At 42.2% G+C, this 13247-nt stretch overlaps 1 protein-coding gene across 1 annotated transcript in view; it reads left to right on the top strand.

Moving 5' to 3' along the window:
- Positions 1 to 12910, top strand: part of si:dkey-16j16.4 — a 67253-nt gene extending 54343 nt beyond the window's left edge. Inside the window, exons 4-5 of the mRNA XM_034159667.1 lie at positions 8889 to 8939; positions 12700 to 12910. Coding sequence (XP_034015558.1) covers positions 8889 to 8939; positions 12700 to 12807 — 159 coding nt within the window. The 3' untranslated portion in view covers positions 12808 to 12910. The remainder of the gene's footprint in view (positions 1 to 8888; positions 8940 to 12699) is intronic.
- The last annotated feature ends 337 nt before the right edge of the window (positions 12911 to 13247 follow it).

The raw sequence follows: 13247 nt of genomic DNA, 5'->3' as shown, positions 1-13247 counted from the left end.
CATACCAGGTATCAAACCAAATCAAATCAACTTTATTTATATAGCGCCAAATCACAACAAACAGCTGCCCCAAGGTGCTTTATATTGTAAGGCAAGGCCATACAATAATTACGGAAAAACCCCAACGGGGTATCATGGATCAGTTTGGATATGTCAAAATACTTGAAGAGGTCATGTTGCCTTATGCTGAAGAGGACATGGCCTTGAAATGGGTGTTTCACCAAGACAATGACCCCAAGCACACTAGTAAACCAGCAAAATCTTGGTTCCAAACCAACAAAATTAATGCCTTGGAGATGTGAAGAAATCATGAAAAACTGTGGTTATACAACTAAATACTAGTTTAGTGACTCACAGGGTTGCTAAAAAAGCAGTTTGAACATAATAGTTTTGAGTTTGTAGCGTCAACAGCAGATGCTACTATTATTGTGATCACCCCCTTTTCTACTTTTTTTTTTTTTTTTTTACTAATAGCCCGATTTCATAGCCTTAAGAGTGTGCATATCATGAATGCTTGGTCTTGTTGGATTTGCGAGGATCTACTGAATCTACTGGTACTTTGTTTCCCATGTAACAATAAGAAATATACTCAAAACCTGGATCAATCTTTTTAGTCACATAGCACTACTATTCTTCTGAACACTACTGTATGAGTAGATTCTAAAAGATCACAGTTTGAAGTATTTCCCATACCTTGGTGAAGCTTAGAAGGTTTGGGATGGTGTCTGTGATGAACCTGGATATTGTGTCCTGCCGCGGTCTCATTTAAGCCTTGGCTGGATTTTTTGAGCTTTTTAAAAACTCCTCTTTTTTTGTGCTCTTGCAAATCTTTCCATACTAATAATCTAAAATACTAGTAATCGCTTGCATTTCCCTGGAGCCTGTAATGTTCTCGTACATGCCATTACATCACCGGGAGGTTTTCCTTAAGTGCCATAGTTGTCGTAAAGTTTTACTACAGGTGTAATACAGCTGTTTGTGCACATCTCGTGACACGTGTCTGACACATTACATTATCTACCCTTGGGAATGGACTTTACTGCCGCACTATTGCATGTGTGTACTTGGAGCTTTTTTTATCTGATGATCCAGCACAGGAGATGTCATGTCGATTTAGGTTCATTGAGATGTGCACTTTGTGTAAATGACAGTATAAATCATATGGAGTGTTTCTCCTACATTACTACAGGCCTGTCAGCTTGCCAGCCCTATGACACCACCAGCTAGGCCATGAATATTTTTTGAATCATGGTAACACAAAATACTGTTAATGAAAACATGAAAAATATCCAATAAAATTATTTTGGAGGGCACTATGGTTTGTCATTGGCTGTCCATCTTTCAGAAGCCCTCCCTTTCACTGGGCAGATAACCACAGATGGACAGGGTTGGGAGGGTTACTTTAAAAATGTATTCCGATACAGTTACTAGTTACCTGTTGAAAAATGTAATCAGTAACGTAATCCAAGTACCATAATATTAAAGTAATGTAATTTGATTATTTCAATTACTTCTGGATTACTCCAATATCAAATATGCTAATACAGACAAAAGAAACTAAATATAAATAGTCTTGACTACATAGTACAGTTTATTAAGCCAAAATCAAACTGTTTCTTTTCCATGGCATTCTCTGTTTACTTCACGTTATGAATTAAGAGCGCCACAATATTGTTTTAAACACACCCAGTGTTCACCTGCTAAATTTTCAACAAAAAATGCCAAACAAATGAAGGATAATGAAAACTCAAGCGTGTGCGGATGAATTTGTAATTAAAACAGGCTTGCAGAACAATAGACAAAACAAAAAAAAAGTCTGCTACTTGTTCAGTAAATTCGCACCATGTTTAACATATCAGTCCACTTATTGAACTTTCAAAATAAGAGCAACAGCATAATGAAAACCATTAAGGAAATACTGTCAGTAAGGAGGCATGATCGCCATTTTAATTCTGGGCAAGTTAGTGATTTGCGTGCATAGAAGTTCAAGAAACAGGTGGAATATGCCGGAAAGCTGTGCATGTTGGCAAAGCCACAAACGGAGGAACAAGGGAGACAATATTTCCTTCCATAAGTAAATGGTTTTGGTTCTTCTTGTCATTTTTTCCGTGATATTTGGATGATAAACAGCTGTATGTTTCCTGCCGTGTCGCTTGATGACACGGACCATTAACTCTTCACTTATGTCTAGTTGATATTTTCCACTGCTAGACCAATGTCTAGTAGGGTTATGACTACAAAACGTTTTTCAAAACTTTCATTTTCCTGATGTTGCATTTGATGAACTTTTACCCATAGATCACATTTTTGAAGTTTATTTCATTGGCTCTTGAAAAAACCTCCCGCACCTAGCGCCACATCACTTTTAAAAATACATGAGTTTACACAATACTATTTAAAAAATAATGTAACAAGAAAAGAATTAACAAGTATGAGGAAATAACAAGAAAATATATACAAATGAATATTGCTAAAATATATTAATAAACAATAATTAAAAGAAATAAAAATTAAAGGTAAAATAGATAAAACTGAACACGCCACTCAACAAAGTCTACTGCCAAACTGGTGTCTAAACACTCTTTGTCAACCAGAAAAATGTCACAGGTGCTTCAAAGTCTGGCTTAAGATGGAGTTAGTGTCCCAACACCATCACAGTCTGGAGTCTGGCGTCGAACAATCAGCGATGCAGAACAAGTTAAGAACCGCCTCATGGAACTTTTCTCTGAAGAGAAATTTTGCAGTTTGATGGTAAGAATACCAAGTTGTGCGCTTGAAAAATGACAGAAGAACATTACAACTTGGCATTTTGGCTTGTGACAGTGGAACAGCTGCAGACATCTATATACCAAGATAGGACCTGCTTGATGACTACAATGTATGGAACAGTATTCAGATGATCATCTCTGACACAACAGCAGTCAATAGTGGTCGCAAAAATGGTGTTGTAGCCAGGCTTCAGAGAACATTTAGAGACAAGGGATTCGATGAACCTCAATACATCGGCTGGCAACACTACATTCTTGATCTTGTTCTGCGACGTGTTGAACTTCTTTTTTCCTATACGGTCACAGTCACCTAACATTAACTACAAGTTTATTGATGAGATTTTGGAACAGTATGATGATTTGCAAAATGCATACATGGGCACAGAAGTGATACCAGAGTATGAGAACCTTGGCTTGAGAGATGATTTTAAATTCCTTTTTGAGCTTTGTGAAGCATACACGTTTTACAAAACAGAGGAAAAATGGCCTTGCATCAAATGGCACAAGCTGCCATCACTTCACAGTGCCAGGTGGAACTCACGAGGATTTTTTTTTACACTTATTGCATTATTCCTTCTTCCAAATTGGCGAGAACAGTTGAGGGTAACTTGCGATTTCATTGCAACTACATGGTCATGGGCCTGGTTTTCTAACCAACACTATTCAGAGACAGATTATGAAGACCTGCTGTCATCAATATCCAAACTTAAGTGTCCCAAAGCTGTGAAATGCTTCTCTACTCACTGGAAAAAGGAACCATCAGTGCTTGATGTGCCTTGCGCCAACATAGTAGCTGAGGGAGCTGTAAAGTTGATGGAGGAGGTTTGTTCTACTTGCAGAACAGACAAATATCTTAACAGCAAATTTATTAACACTAATACACAAATCTGAAACACTATTAAAAACACTACAAATGCTGTATGTACTCATTTTCATGTATTCCTCATGTGTATTGTATGTAAAACTGACATGTTATAATAAAAAGTGTTTAAGCCGCGAGGTGTTTTAATGTGAAATATGAAACTGTCTTAGGTGCGGGAGGTTTTTTCAAGGTCGGGCAAAACCAAAGACATTTTTGTGAGTTTTAGGTAAAAGTTCATCATTTATAACCCCAGGCTAATAAATTTGAGATTTGTCATAACCCTAATGTCTAGTTAAAAAACTTGTCGTTAGTGATTAAAACTGTTCGACAAGACTGGGGATTTTTTTTAAATTTGCACCTTAAAATAATGAAATTATAATGACCCGCGCTGTGCCGCTCACAGTCACACCCACACATAGAGATGTGCACACACACCACTGACTTCATGAATGGAACTCGGTCAATAAAGGATAATTGTGTGAAAATATAATATATATACACTCAACAAAAATATAAACGCAACACTTTTGGTTTTGCTCCCATTTTGTATGAGATGAACTCAAAGATCTAAAACTTTTTCCACATACACAATATCACCATTTCCCTCAAATACTGTTCACAAACCAGTCTAAATCTGTGATAGTGAGCACTTCTCCTTTGCTGAGATAATCCATCCCACCTCACAGGTGTGCCATATCAAGATGCTGATTAGACACCATGATTAGTGCACAGGTGTGCCTTAGACTGCCCACAATAAAAGGCCACTCTGAAAGGTGCAGTTTTATCACACAGCACAATGCCACAGATGTCGCAAGATTTGAGGGAGCGTGCAATTGGCATGCTGACAGCAGGAATGTCAACCAGAGCTGTTGCTCGTGTATTGAATGTTCATTTCTCTACCATAAGCCGTCTCCAAAGGCGTTTCAGAGAATTTGGCAGTACATCCAACCAGCCTCACAACCGCAGACCACGTGTAACCACACCAGCCCAGGACCTCCACATCCAGCATGTTCACCTCCAAGATCATCTGAGACCAGCCACTCGGACAGCTGCTGAAACAATCGGTTTGCATAACCAAAGAATTTCTGCACAAACTGTCAGAAACCATCTCAGGGAAGCTCATCTGCATGCTCGTCGTCCTCATCGGGGTCTCGACCTGACTCCAGTTCGTCGTCGTAACCGACTTGAGTGGGCAAATGCTCACATTCGCTGGCGTTTGGCACGTTGGAGAGGTGTTCTCTTCACGGATGAATCCCGGTTCACACTGTTCAGGGCAGATGGCAGACAGCGTGTGTGGCGTTGTGTGGGTGAGCGGTTTTCTGATGTCAATGTTGTGGATCGAGTGGCCCATGGTGGCGGTGGGGTTATGGTATGGGCAGGCGTCTGTTATGGACGAAGAACACGGGTGCATTTTATTGATGGCATTTTAAATGCACAGAGATACCGTGACAAGATCCTGAGGCCCATTGTTGTGCCATACATCCAAGAACATCACCTCATGTTGCAGCAGGATAATGCACGGCCCCATGTTGCAAGGATCTGTACACAATTCTTGGAAGCTGAAAATGTCCCAGTTCTTGCATGGCCGGCATACTCACCGGACCCATTGAGCATGTTTGGGATGCTCTGGACTGGCGTATACGACAGCGTGTACCAGTTCCTGCCAAAATCCAGCAACTTCGCACAGCCATTGAAGAGGAGTGGACCAACATTCCACAGGCCACAATTGACAACCTGATCAACTCTATGCAAAGGAGATGTGTTGCACTGCATGAGGCAAATGGTGGTCACACCAAATACTGACTGGTATCCTCCCCAATAAAACAAAACTGCACCTTTCAGAGTGGCCTTTTATTGTGGGCAGTCTAAGGCACACCTGTGCACTAATCATGGTGTCTAATCAGCATCTTGATATGGCACACCTGTGAGGTGGGATGGATTATCTCAGCAAAGGAGAAGTGCTCACTATCACAGATTTAGACTGGTTTGTGAACAATATTTGAGGGAAATGGTGATATTGTGTATGTGGAAAAAGTTTTAGATCTTTGAGTTCATCTCATACAAAATGGGAGCAAAACCAAAAGTGTTGCGTTTATATTTTTGTTGAGTGTGTGTATATATATATATGTATATATATATATATATATATATATATTGTAATGGTTTTAGGAGTCGCGTTGAACACAGCAGCAGCTGCTGCAGGACGCCTCAGCTTAGCAGCTTGAACAGTGCAGAGCCGTGTAACTTTAAAGACTAATATTTGGGAATGTGTGGGTGTCAGAGTAAGTTTAATACTTTCCTGACATAATTTAATGTAATTTAATTTTACTGGCTCGATATCCAGGTCAAAATGGCATTTTAACATGTATTTTGCAAGCATTCTTCTGAGTGTGTTCAGTCGTGGATCTCCACTGAAAATGCATTAACATCCGGGTACTTCATCAATATTTTGCCTGGTTAGGAGACGTCATGTCGCTGTCCATGATTGGACGTTTTCATTTCAAAGAAAAAAAATATTATATACAGATAATATCAGCCTGGGACTGAAGGCAGCACGGTACTGCTGCAGACTTCAACCCCAGGCTGGGTGGCGCGGGCCCCTGCTGCGGTCTTCACCCACTTTGCCTCAGTGTCTGAGGTAATTGGAGTGTAAACCTAATTGCCCTTTTTTGGGATCAATAAAGTTGTCTGAAGTCTGATATCATAAAATGCATTAAAATTGTAATCCTGTGAAGTAATCCCCATTTTTACTAAATATACCTGTAATCCGAATACGTCTTTTTTTCTGTAACTGTAGCGGAATACAGTTACCTTTTTTTTTTTTTTTTTTTGTATCCTAATTATGTAATGCAGTTACATGTATTCCGTTACTCCCCAAGCCTGTAGATGGAGGGCCCATTGCAAATCATAAGGCCCAGAATAAAATCATGTTATCACATTTACACAAGCAGCAAACAAAGAACACCCTTTTCCTCCGTGATTGATTTTGTTTCAGTTTCACTATGACGATCCTGTGTTGTTAGCATTATAATGTCTCTGTTAGATGTCTTGTAAATCACATCAGGAGTAAAAGCTGCTTGATACACAAAGAGCATTTTTAGATTTAGAGGTATTTATTTCTCATGAATGTGTAGAAAATATGAGAAACAGTGGCAGGAATATTAGATTTATACAGAAATATAGCTGGATTATTTTGTTTTGACCAATGTACATTGGCTGGTTGGTTCATTTTTCCTAAATTGTTAAAGACATGCAGAACTTGCCATCTAAAGATAAAAATATTCAACTGTTTTTCTGCTTACTGGAGTGACGACGACAAACTGGATGCTGTTTTATCTTTAACAAGGAGGACAAAGACAGTGAAAGATGGATTATCTAAGTGCAGAGAGTTGTGTGGCTTTAAACGGATAAACCTGAATTATTTGTGTAATTTTTAAGCTGCCATCAGAGTCAGATTTTTCTGTTTTAATATACTACTGTGGAAAACACTAAAACTGTCATTTTTAATGATGTAAATGATGTCTGTCGCTGTTGTTGAAAAATGACAGTGCCTCACATCGTTACCTGTAGGTTGCCTATTCAAATGACAGACATTCTGCTGTAATGACCACTGTGACAGTTTTTGACACCGATTTCTAAACAAGCACAGGTGTGTGTGTGTGTGTGTGTGTGTGTGTGCGCGCCAGGACTGCTTTACTGAGCGCCTCCACAGTGGAGAAGACGCTGTGGGACATGGTGTGATAGCTGGATGTCATGATTCCTGAGGTAGCCAGATTCTAGCCACATTTGTATTCAGACTTTGGTGAATGCCGGATAGAAAACAAGCCACCTTAAATCTGATTTGCGCCGTTCACATTCAGGGAAACGTGTCTGGCCCGAATCCAAGCCGGATTGCCAACGTCAGAGTGAATGTAGTCTAAATGTTGCTCCTACTCTAACGGGAGATCTTATGTGCACATCTAATTGTAAAAGGTAGATTAAGATCTTATTTTGCACAGTTTGGCCAATTAAAGACGAATGCAACAAGAAACCTTTCAGTGTCTTACTGAGAAAGTGGAGTGTTTTGTTATTAATTCAGTACATGGCAAAGCAGGAAGGCCCAAAATAAAATAAATTTGTACTTTGGAAACAGTTGCAAGGTGTTTCCAGTAATTTTAATGAAACATTAAGGTCAACTTCGTGATACTTCTCCCAAACTCTTTATTCTTTCATTCGAACTTTATCGAAAATTAAAGACATTCTTGTTTTTCACAATTATTATATTTTATGGAGTTACTACAGTACAGACGGTACAAACAGCTGGTATCAAGGTTTTAATTAGCGCCCCCAGATGGACTTGGTGACCGTTGGTATAAAGATCAGGTTTGTCAGGAGGAGAGCACGAGGGCAAGTGCACACCAGCTCGCCCACTCCACGACAGCAGGAGTCTTGTGTTTCCATTCTGCACTCAGCTCCCTTCCCCCTTAGAAGCTAGTTTCCCCGAGTTCACACAATTCGATGATTGTGCGGTTCCCTCCGCCCCCACTGTGGTTTAGAATAGTAGTAGTGCGTGGACATGGAGGGAAGTGGGAGACCGGATATTACATAAGCTTCATTGATTGCTTCGTGAGACATCTGGTTTTCTTTCACCTCCTCTGTTGTCCTGATTCAGCACTAATTTGAGTTCAGTCTTCACGTGTCATTACATCTTTATGCTTTTGTTTGTAAAAACCAGGTCATATTCACCTGGTAAAAGGATGATATTGATGGAGTTTTTAGAAAAAGGGTTGATTATGATATTCAGTACTGTCTGAGTTTTTGGTGTGTTCTGGTCGCCCCTTTTCTGTAAACTGAGGATGGTTATGAATACAATACCATGAAGACATTCTATCTGTCATGGTGGTTCGGGCATCTGGTGAGGGATGCCCCCTGGTCGTCTCCCGAGGGAGGACTTCTAGTCACGTCCAAATAAATGGACAACCCAGGACAGAGGGATTATATCTCGTAGCTGGCTTTGGAATGCCTCAGTAGGTGCTGGAGGTTAGGGAAGTTTGGGATGAGGTGCCTAATCTGCTGCCGCCGCTACCTGGACCTGGATAAGCAGCAGGAAATGAATGAGTGAATGAATGAATATCCATGGACTCCAAACAGATGCTCTGCTGATATTGCACTGCAGTTACTTTGACGTATGTGTGTTCTTCCAGCGTGCACCTTTAACAGTGTTTAGATATTATTAATTCATGAATTTATTTTTTACCTAACTGTCTTTCTTTCCACAGAAAATGCTGCTGAAGAACTGTGGAGGAAAAACACGGAGCATAAAGATCCGAGTAAGTTTGTGTTCATCAGATGACAGTTATCTGTAATATTTAGTCTGTGGGGTGTTCAACAACCTCTTTGATGTATTTATATGTAATTTTAATATTCTTGGAAGGGGCGTCTTGCACTTGGTGCACAGCGGTACGTATGTATGTATGTGTGTATGTGTAAACGCACACAGACAGAGAGAGACCGAGGCTCGAGTTCAGGACTGTGCTGTTGCCACAGTCACCCCAGCCAGGAATGGGTTCCAGGCTTGGCTGAAAACGTGACCTTTTAATGGCCTGGTGTCCCATCTAGGGTGAGTTTCAGACTCTGGTCTGATGCCCACCGCAGTGTCTGGGGATCAGCACCAGATCTCAGGACCTGTACAGGTTTATTATTATTCTAAGTCATGTATTATGTGTGACATTTGGTATAACAGGAAGAACCCATTAAATGTTGGTTTTGGACTAACAACAGGTCGTCCAGGGGTCAAATCCTGCTCACACAACATCTGTATCCTTGCATAAGACCCTTCATCTGCATTGTCCCAGTCCACCCAGATGTAAATGCAGGTGAAGTAACCTGCTACAGACTGGTGTCTCATCTGGGGTGACTCTTACATGCTTCGTGGTACAGTGTCTGGGGATAAGCACCAGTTTGATGGGCCTCAGAGCCTGTGTATATCTCTCTCTCACACACACACACACACACTGGTTCACACACTAATGAAGCTCTTGTTCTACAGGTCACCTTGAGAATACAGCTAGTGGTTCCCATTTAACTCCCAACGTGTGCCAATGAGTCATTCACAACCTTTTCAATTTAGTTTAAACTGAACATTTTCTGTAGAACTGCCTGTATTAGGGTGCCCATTAAACCCCTTAAGGTTCCTCAGCCCCTGTCAACAGCCCAGCCTGTCTTCTTGCCAGCACCTTGAAGTCCCTCCAACTGCATACTGGGACAGCATCTGGCAACATCATTGTTCCCATGCTTTACCATGACAGGGCTAACAGCTTGGCCCACTTTCTTTTGCACACAACACCGAGTCCTGCAGCGATACCACGCAAGCCAAAAGGAAAAATATTTTTAGATTGTTTTTGTGATCCCACTGAACCACCTTCAACAGCTCGGCGCTCTCCGTGGATTTAGTCTTGTACTGAACAGTTCTGCAAACGGAGAGGTATTTTCCTAAGATTGATTTTTCTAGTCCAAACATCACATCGACTGATTATCCTCCAGCTCAGGCCCACGTTCTTAGATCTTGCTTGTAGCGTGTTGGAGTCATGTGGAACAGGCCTGTGCATCTTGGCACAGTGTGGAGAACTCCAGAAGGACGCGCAGCGTGGTGGGAAGAGTGACGTTATCATGTTGTGTGGGATGTCAGTGGCGCCATATCTCTCACACACACACACCGATGGCAGCGGCTACATGTAATTTTGCTCCAGCCCTCCACACCGAGGTGAGAGGTGCCCCGGCTGCGACGTACAAACATGTAAAAGCACAGGAGATAAAACCTCTGAGAAGAAACACTGAGTGATGTTGAGGGATGGAGCTGAGGCGGAGGAAGAGGAGGGGGAGTGTTGTGCACTTCCCTTGTGGTGTATTTCCAGGGATGAAGTCATTTCCATTTATAGCCCGGCCGGCTTGCTATCACTTCAGCTCCTCTGAAATGTGGAGGTTTTGCTCACTGTGGTGTCAATGTTTGGACACTTGTGGTGTTCTGGGGGGTGAGATTTTGTACCGTCACCCTGCTGACCCCCTTTTTTCTTTTTTATCAGTCTCTCGCTCTCTTTCTATCTTTCTCCCACTTTTATCTGCTAGCCCTCACTTTTCCTGGCTTGGACCCAGAGGAGACACTGGATCCGAATGGGGCACGGGCTCTAAGATGCGGTTGGAGCACGGGGGAGACGTTACGGGGTTGAGGAGGTCGATGGTTTTGTGTGTTTGTGTTTCAGTGTTGAAGCTTTGCCTGCTGCAGCAGCACCTCCCTCTGTCCTCCCTCTTCCTCCAGGCGTTGGAGGTGAAAAGGACGGGTGGTGAGAGCGTCCCAGGCCGCGGAGTGAAGACGTCCGGTTTCAGACAGTGGTAAAGAACGAGTACAGTGGGGGGACGAGGATTGATTCAGGTGAAGGACGGAGTTCAGATATGGCGAGGACGTGAAGAGTCAGCATGTTTGTGTGCTGGGCAGCACGATGGCTTAGCGGTTAGCACTGCTGCTTCACAGCAGGAAGGCCGTGAGAAGCGGCCCCCATCCTGCCTCACATCCTACGGGTGCTGCGACAGGCTGCGCCCCCCTGTGACCCTCGACTGGTGTAAGCATGTTCAGAAACGAGTGAATGTGTGCTTGTTCTTTGAAAACAGCACTGCACTTATTATGAGTCATGTTGAGGAGTCGCACCAGTGCACTTAGCTGTTTCTGTTATTGTTGTGCCTCATGGTGTGTTTGTATGTTAAAACTTTAAATTTATTTGGGAAAAATATTTTATATGTTCTTAAAGGTACAAACCCACTGTTACTTCAAACTACTAGAGTGACGTACTGTCATCAAAAATGGCCCAATTTGAAAACAAAGATGTAAGCCAAAATTATGAAAAAATTTTAAATGTAATGGATACAAGTGAATCTTAAAAAAAAAAAGAATATTGTGAAAAAGTAAATAATAATAATAAAAAAAGTCATGCAGACGTGTCCCGGCCCAACAAAGTTTTTTCTTTTTTTTTTTTGCATTTTTTTCTAATCTCAGTGATTAAACTGTAAAACTCCACTCAAATGACACTCCTGTATAATTTGTTCCACAAGCTGCTCCAAGCTCGTCATGTCACGCAGGCTGAAGATGATCAGTGTTTTGTTCTGGTACATCAGATCTACAGATTCTTTGGATTTCACTGACATTTAAAAAGCCATTTTGTCTGCGGAGGCCGTTGTGTCAAACTGAACGTCAGTCCCTGTCCAGATGGTGAGTTCAATTAAAGAGCAGCAGAACCGACATTCAGGACAGGAGTTTGAATTTACAGTGAGACCCTGAAGGCTGTGGGTTTGACCCTGGTCATTCTGAGTGCTGACTTTCCCGCCAGCTACCAGATGGAGAATGTCTCACAGCTGTAAAGTTACTTGTAACTGCTCCTCAGGCTGTCATTAGTTTTAACACTTTTTTCCTGTTTACGTCAGTGCTGTTAAAAAATAAAATGTCAGTCAGGTCCCATTGGTTTGTGGATTTGTTGTCGTGTTCCTACAGCTCGGTAGCCAGTGCCGAGTCCCTGAAGGTGACGTCTGATGTCACGGTAACAGACCGTGCACTGACGTCACCGGGGACTTTCCGTCTTCCTGCCGCGGTACAAATCAGCACTTAAGGTGAATCTCTACGTTCAGCTTGGACAAACTTTGGCAGGCTGTGGAGAACTGCCAAATCCAAAAAAAAAGTCATGGTCAAGGCCAGTTATGGACAGCTTGAGCCTGAAGGTTCTGCTCACGGGGGTTCTGTGAATGGAATGACATCACGGTGAAATAGAACGACATGCAGTTCTGTTGTGAGACCCGCCCACTGAGCCAGCGTGCCACTGGTCAATTATGATTAAAACTCCAGCCTGTAATATTTTAGGCATTACTGACTCAAAATCAACTTTATTTTTGGGCAGCTGATGTGGGAGTTATTTTGAGGTATCTTTTTTTTCCCTGCTGTACCGCTTCTCTGGATTTTAGGATTCCCCAATCTGCCACTTGAACCCCTGGTCACGGTTACTCACCACGACTACGTCTGTAAACATCTGTCTGTCTCTGTCTCCTCAGAATTTAACTGGCAGTCGTCCTCCGCCCCAGGTACTCCTACGATCCGTCCATCTTTGCCTTCCAGTCCCTCAGCACAGTTCCCCCGTGCAGCCCGCTGACCCTGTCTGAAGATCCGCCGTGTTCTTAAGGAAGTTCACACCCACATGGCTGTTTTTCATGCTGCCTGCCACAGAACAAGCAGTGAGTGCAACAATAGACCTTTGACTCTGACGGTGGAACTGGCTCCCCGCTCAGGTAACGGTACCCTGTAACACCATCAGTTTGAGTGCTGTTCTCCACGTGGACCAAACAGGAACCCTTGGAGAATAAAAACATTATCAGGACACTTCAGGTATTGATTTCTTCTCTGAAAACCTTCTGGGATTGGAGAAGAAACTAACTGTAGACCAGTGGTGCTACTGCAAGTCAAAGGCACATTTCCACCAGACTGCGTTAGCTCGGGTTGGATCGGTAAGAAGGAAATGAATGCACGGAAGACAATCAAATGGTTCCTTCATCTGCTCGTTGTTGAACATGAACACTGGTCATCTGAATACGCAACTCACGTG

The sequence above is a fragment of the Thalassophryne amazonica genome, chromosome 19, assembly GCF_902500255.1.
Source record: "Thalassophryne amazonica chromosome 19, fThaAma1.1, whole genome shotgun sequence".
Classification (NCBI taxonomy): Eukaryota; Metazoa; Chordata; class Actinopteri; order Batrachoidiformes; family Batrachoididae; genus Thalassophryne; species Thalassophryne amazonica.
Note: the sequence above shows the minus strand (reverse complement) of the source record. Positions and strands in the feature narration are given on the sequence as shown.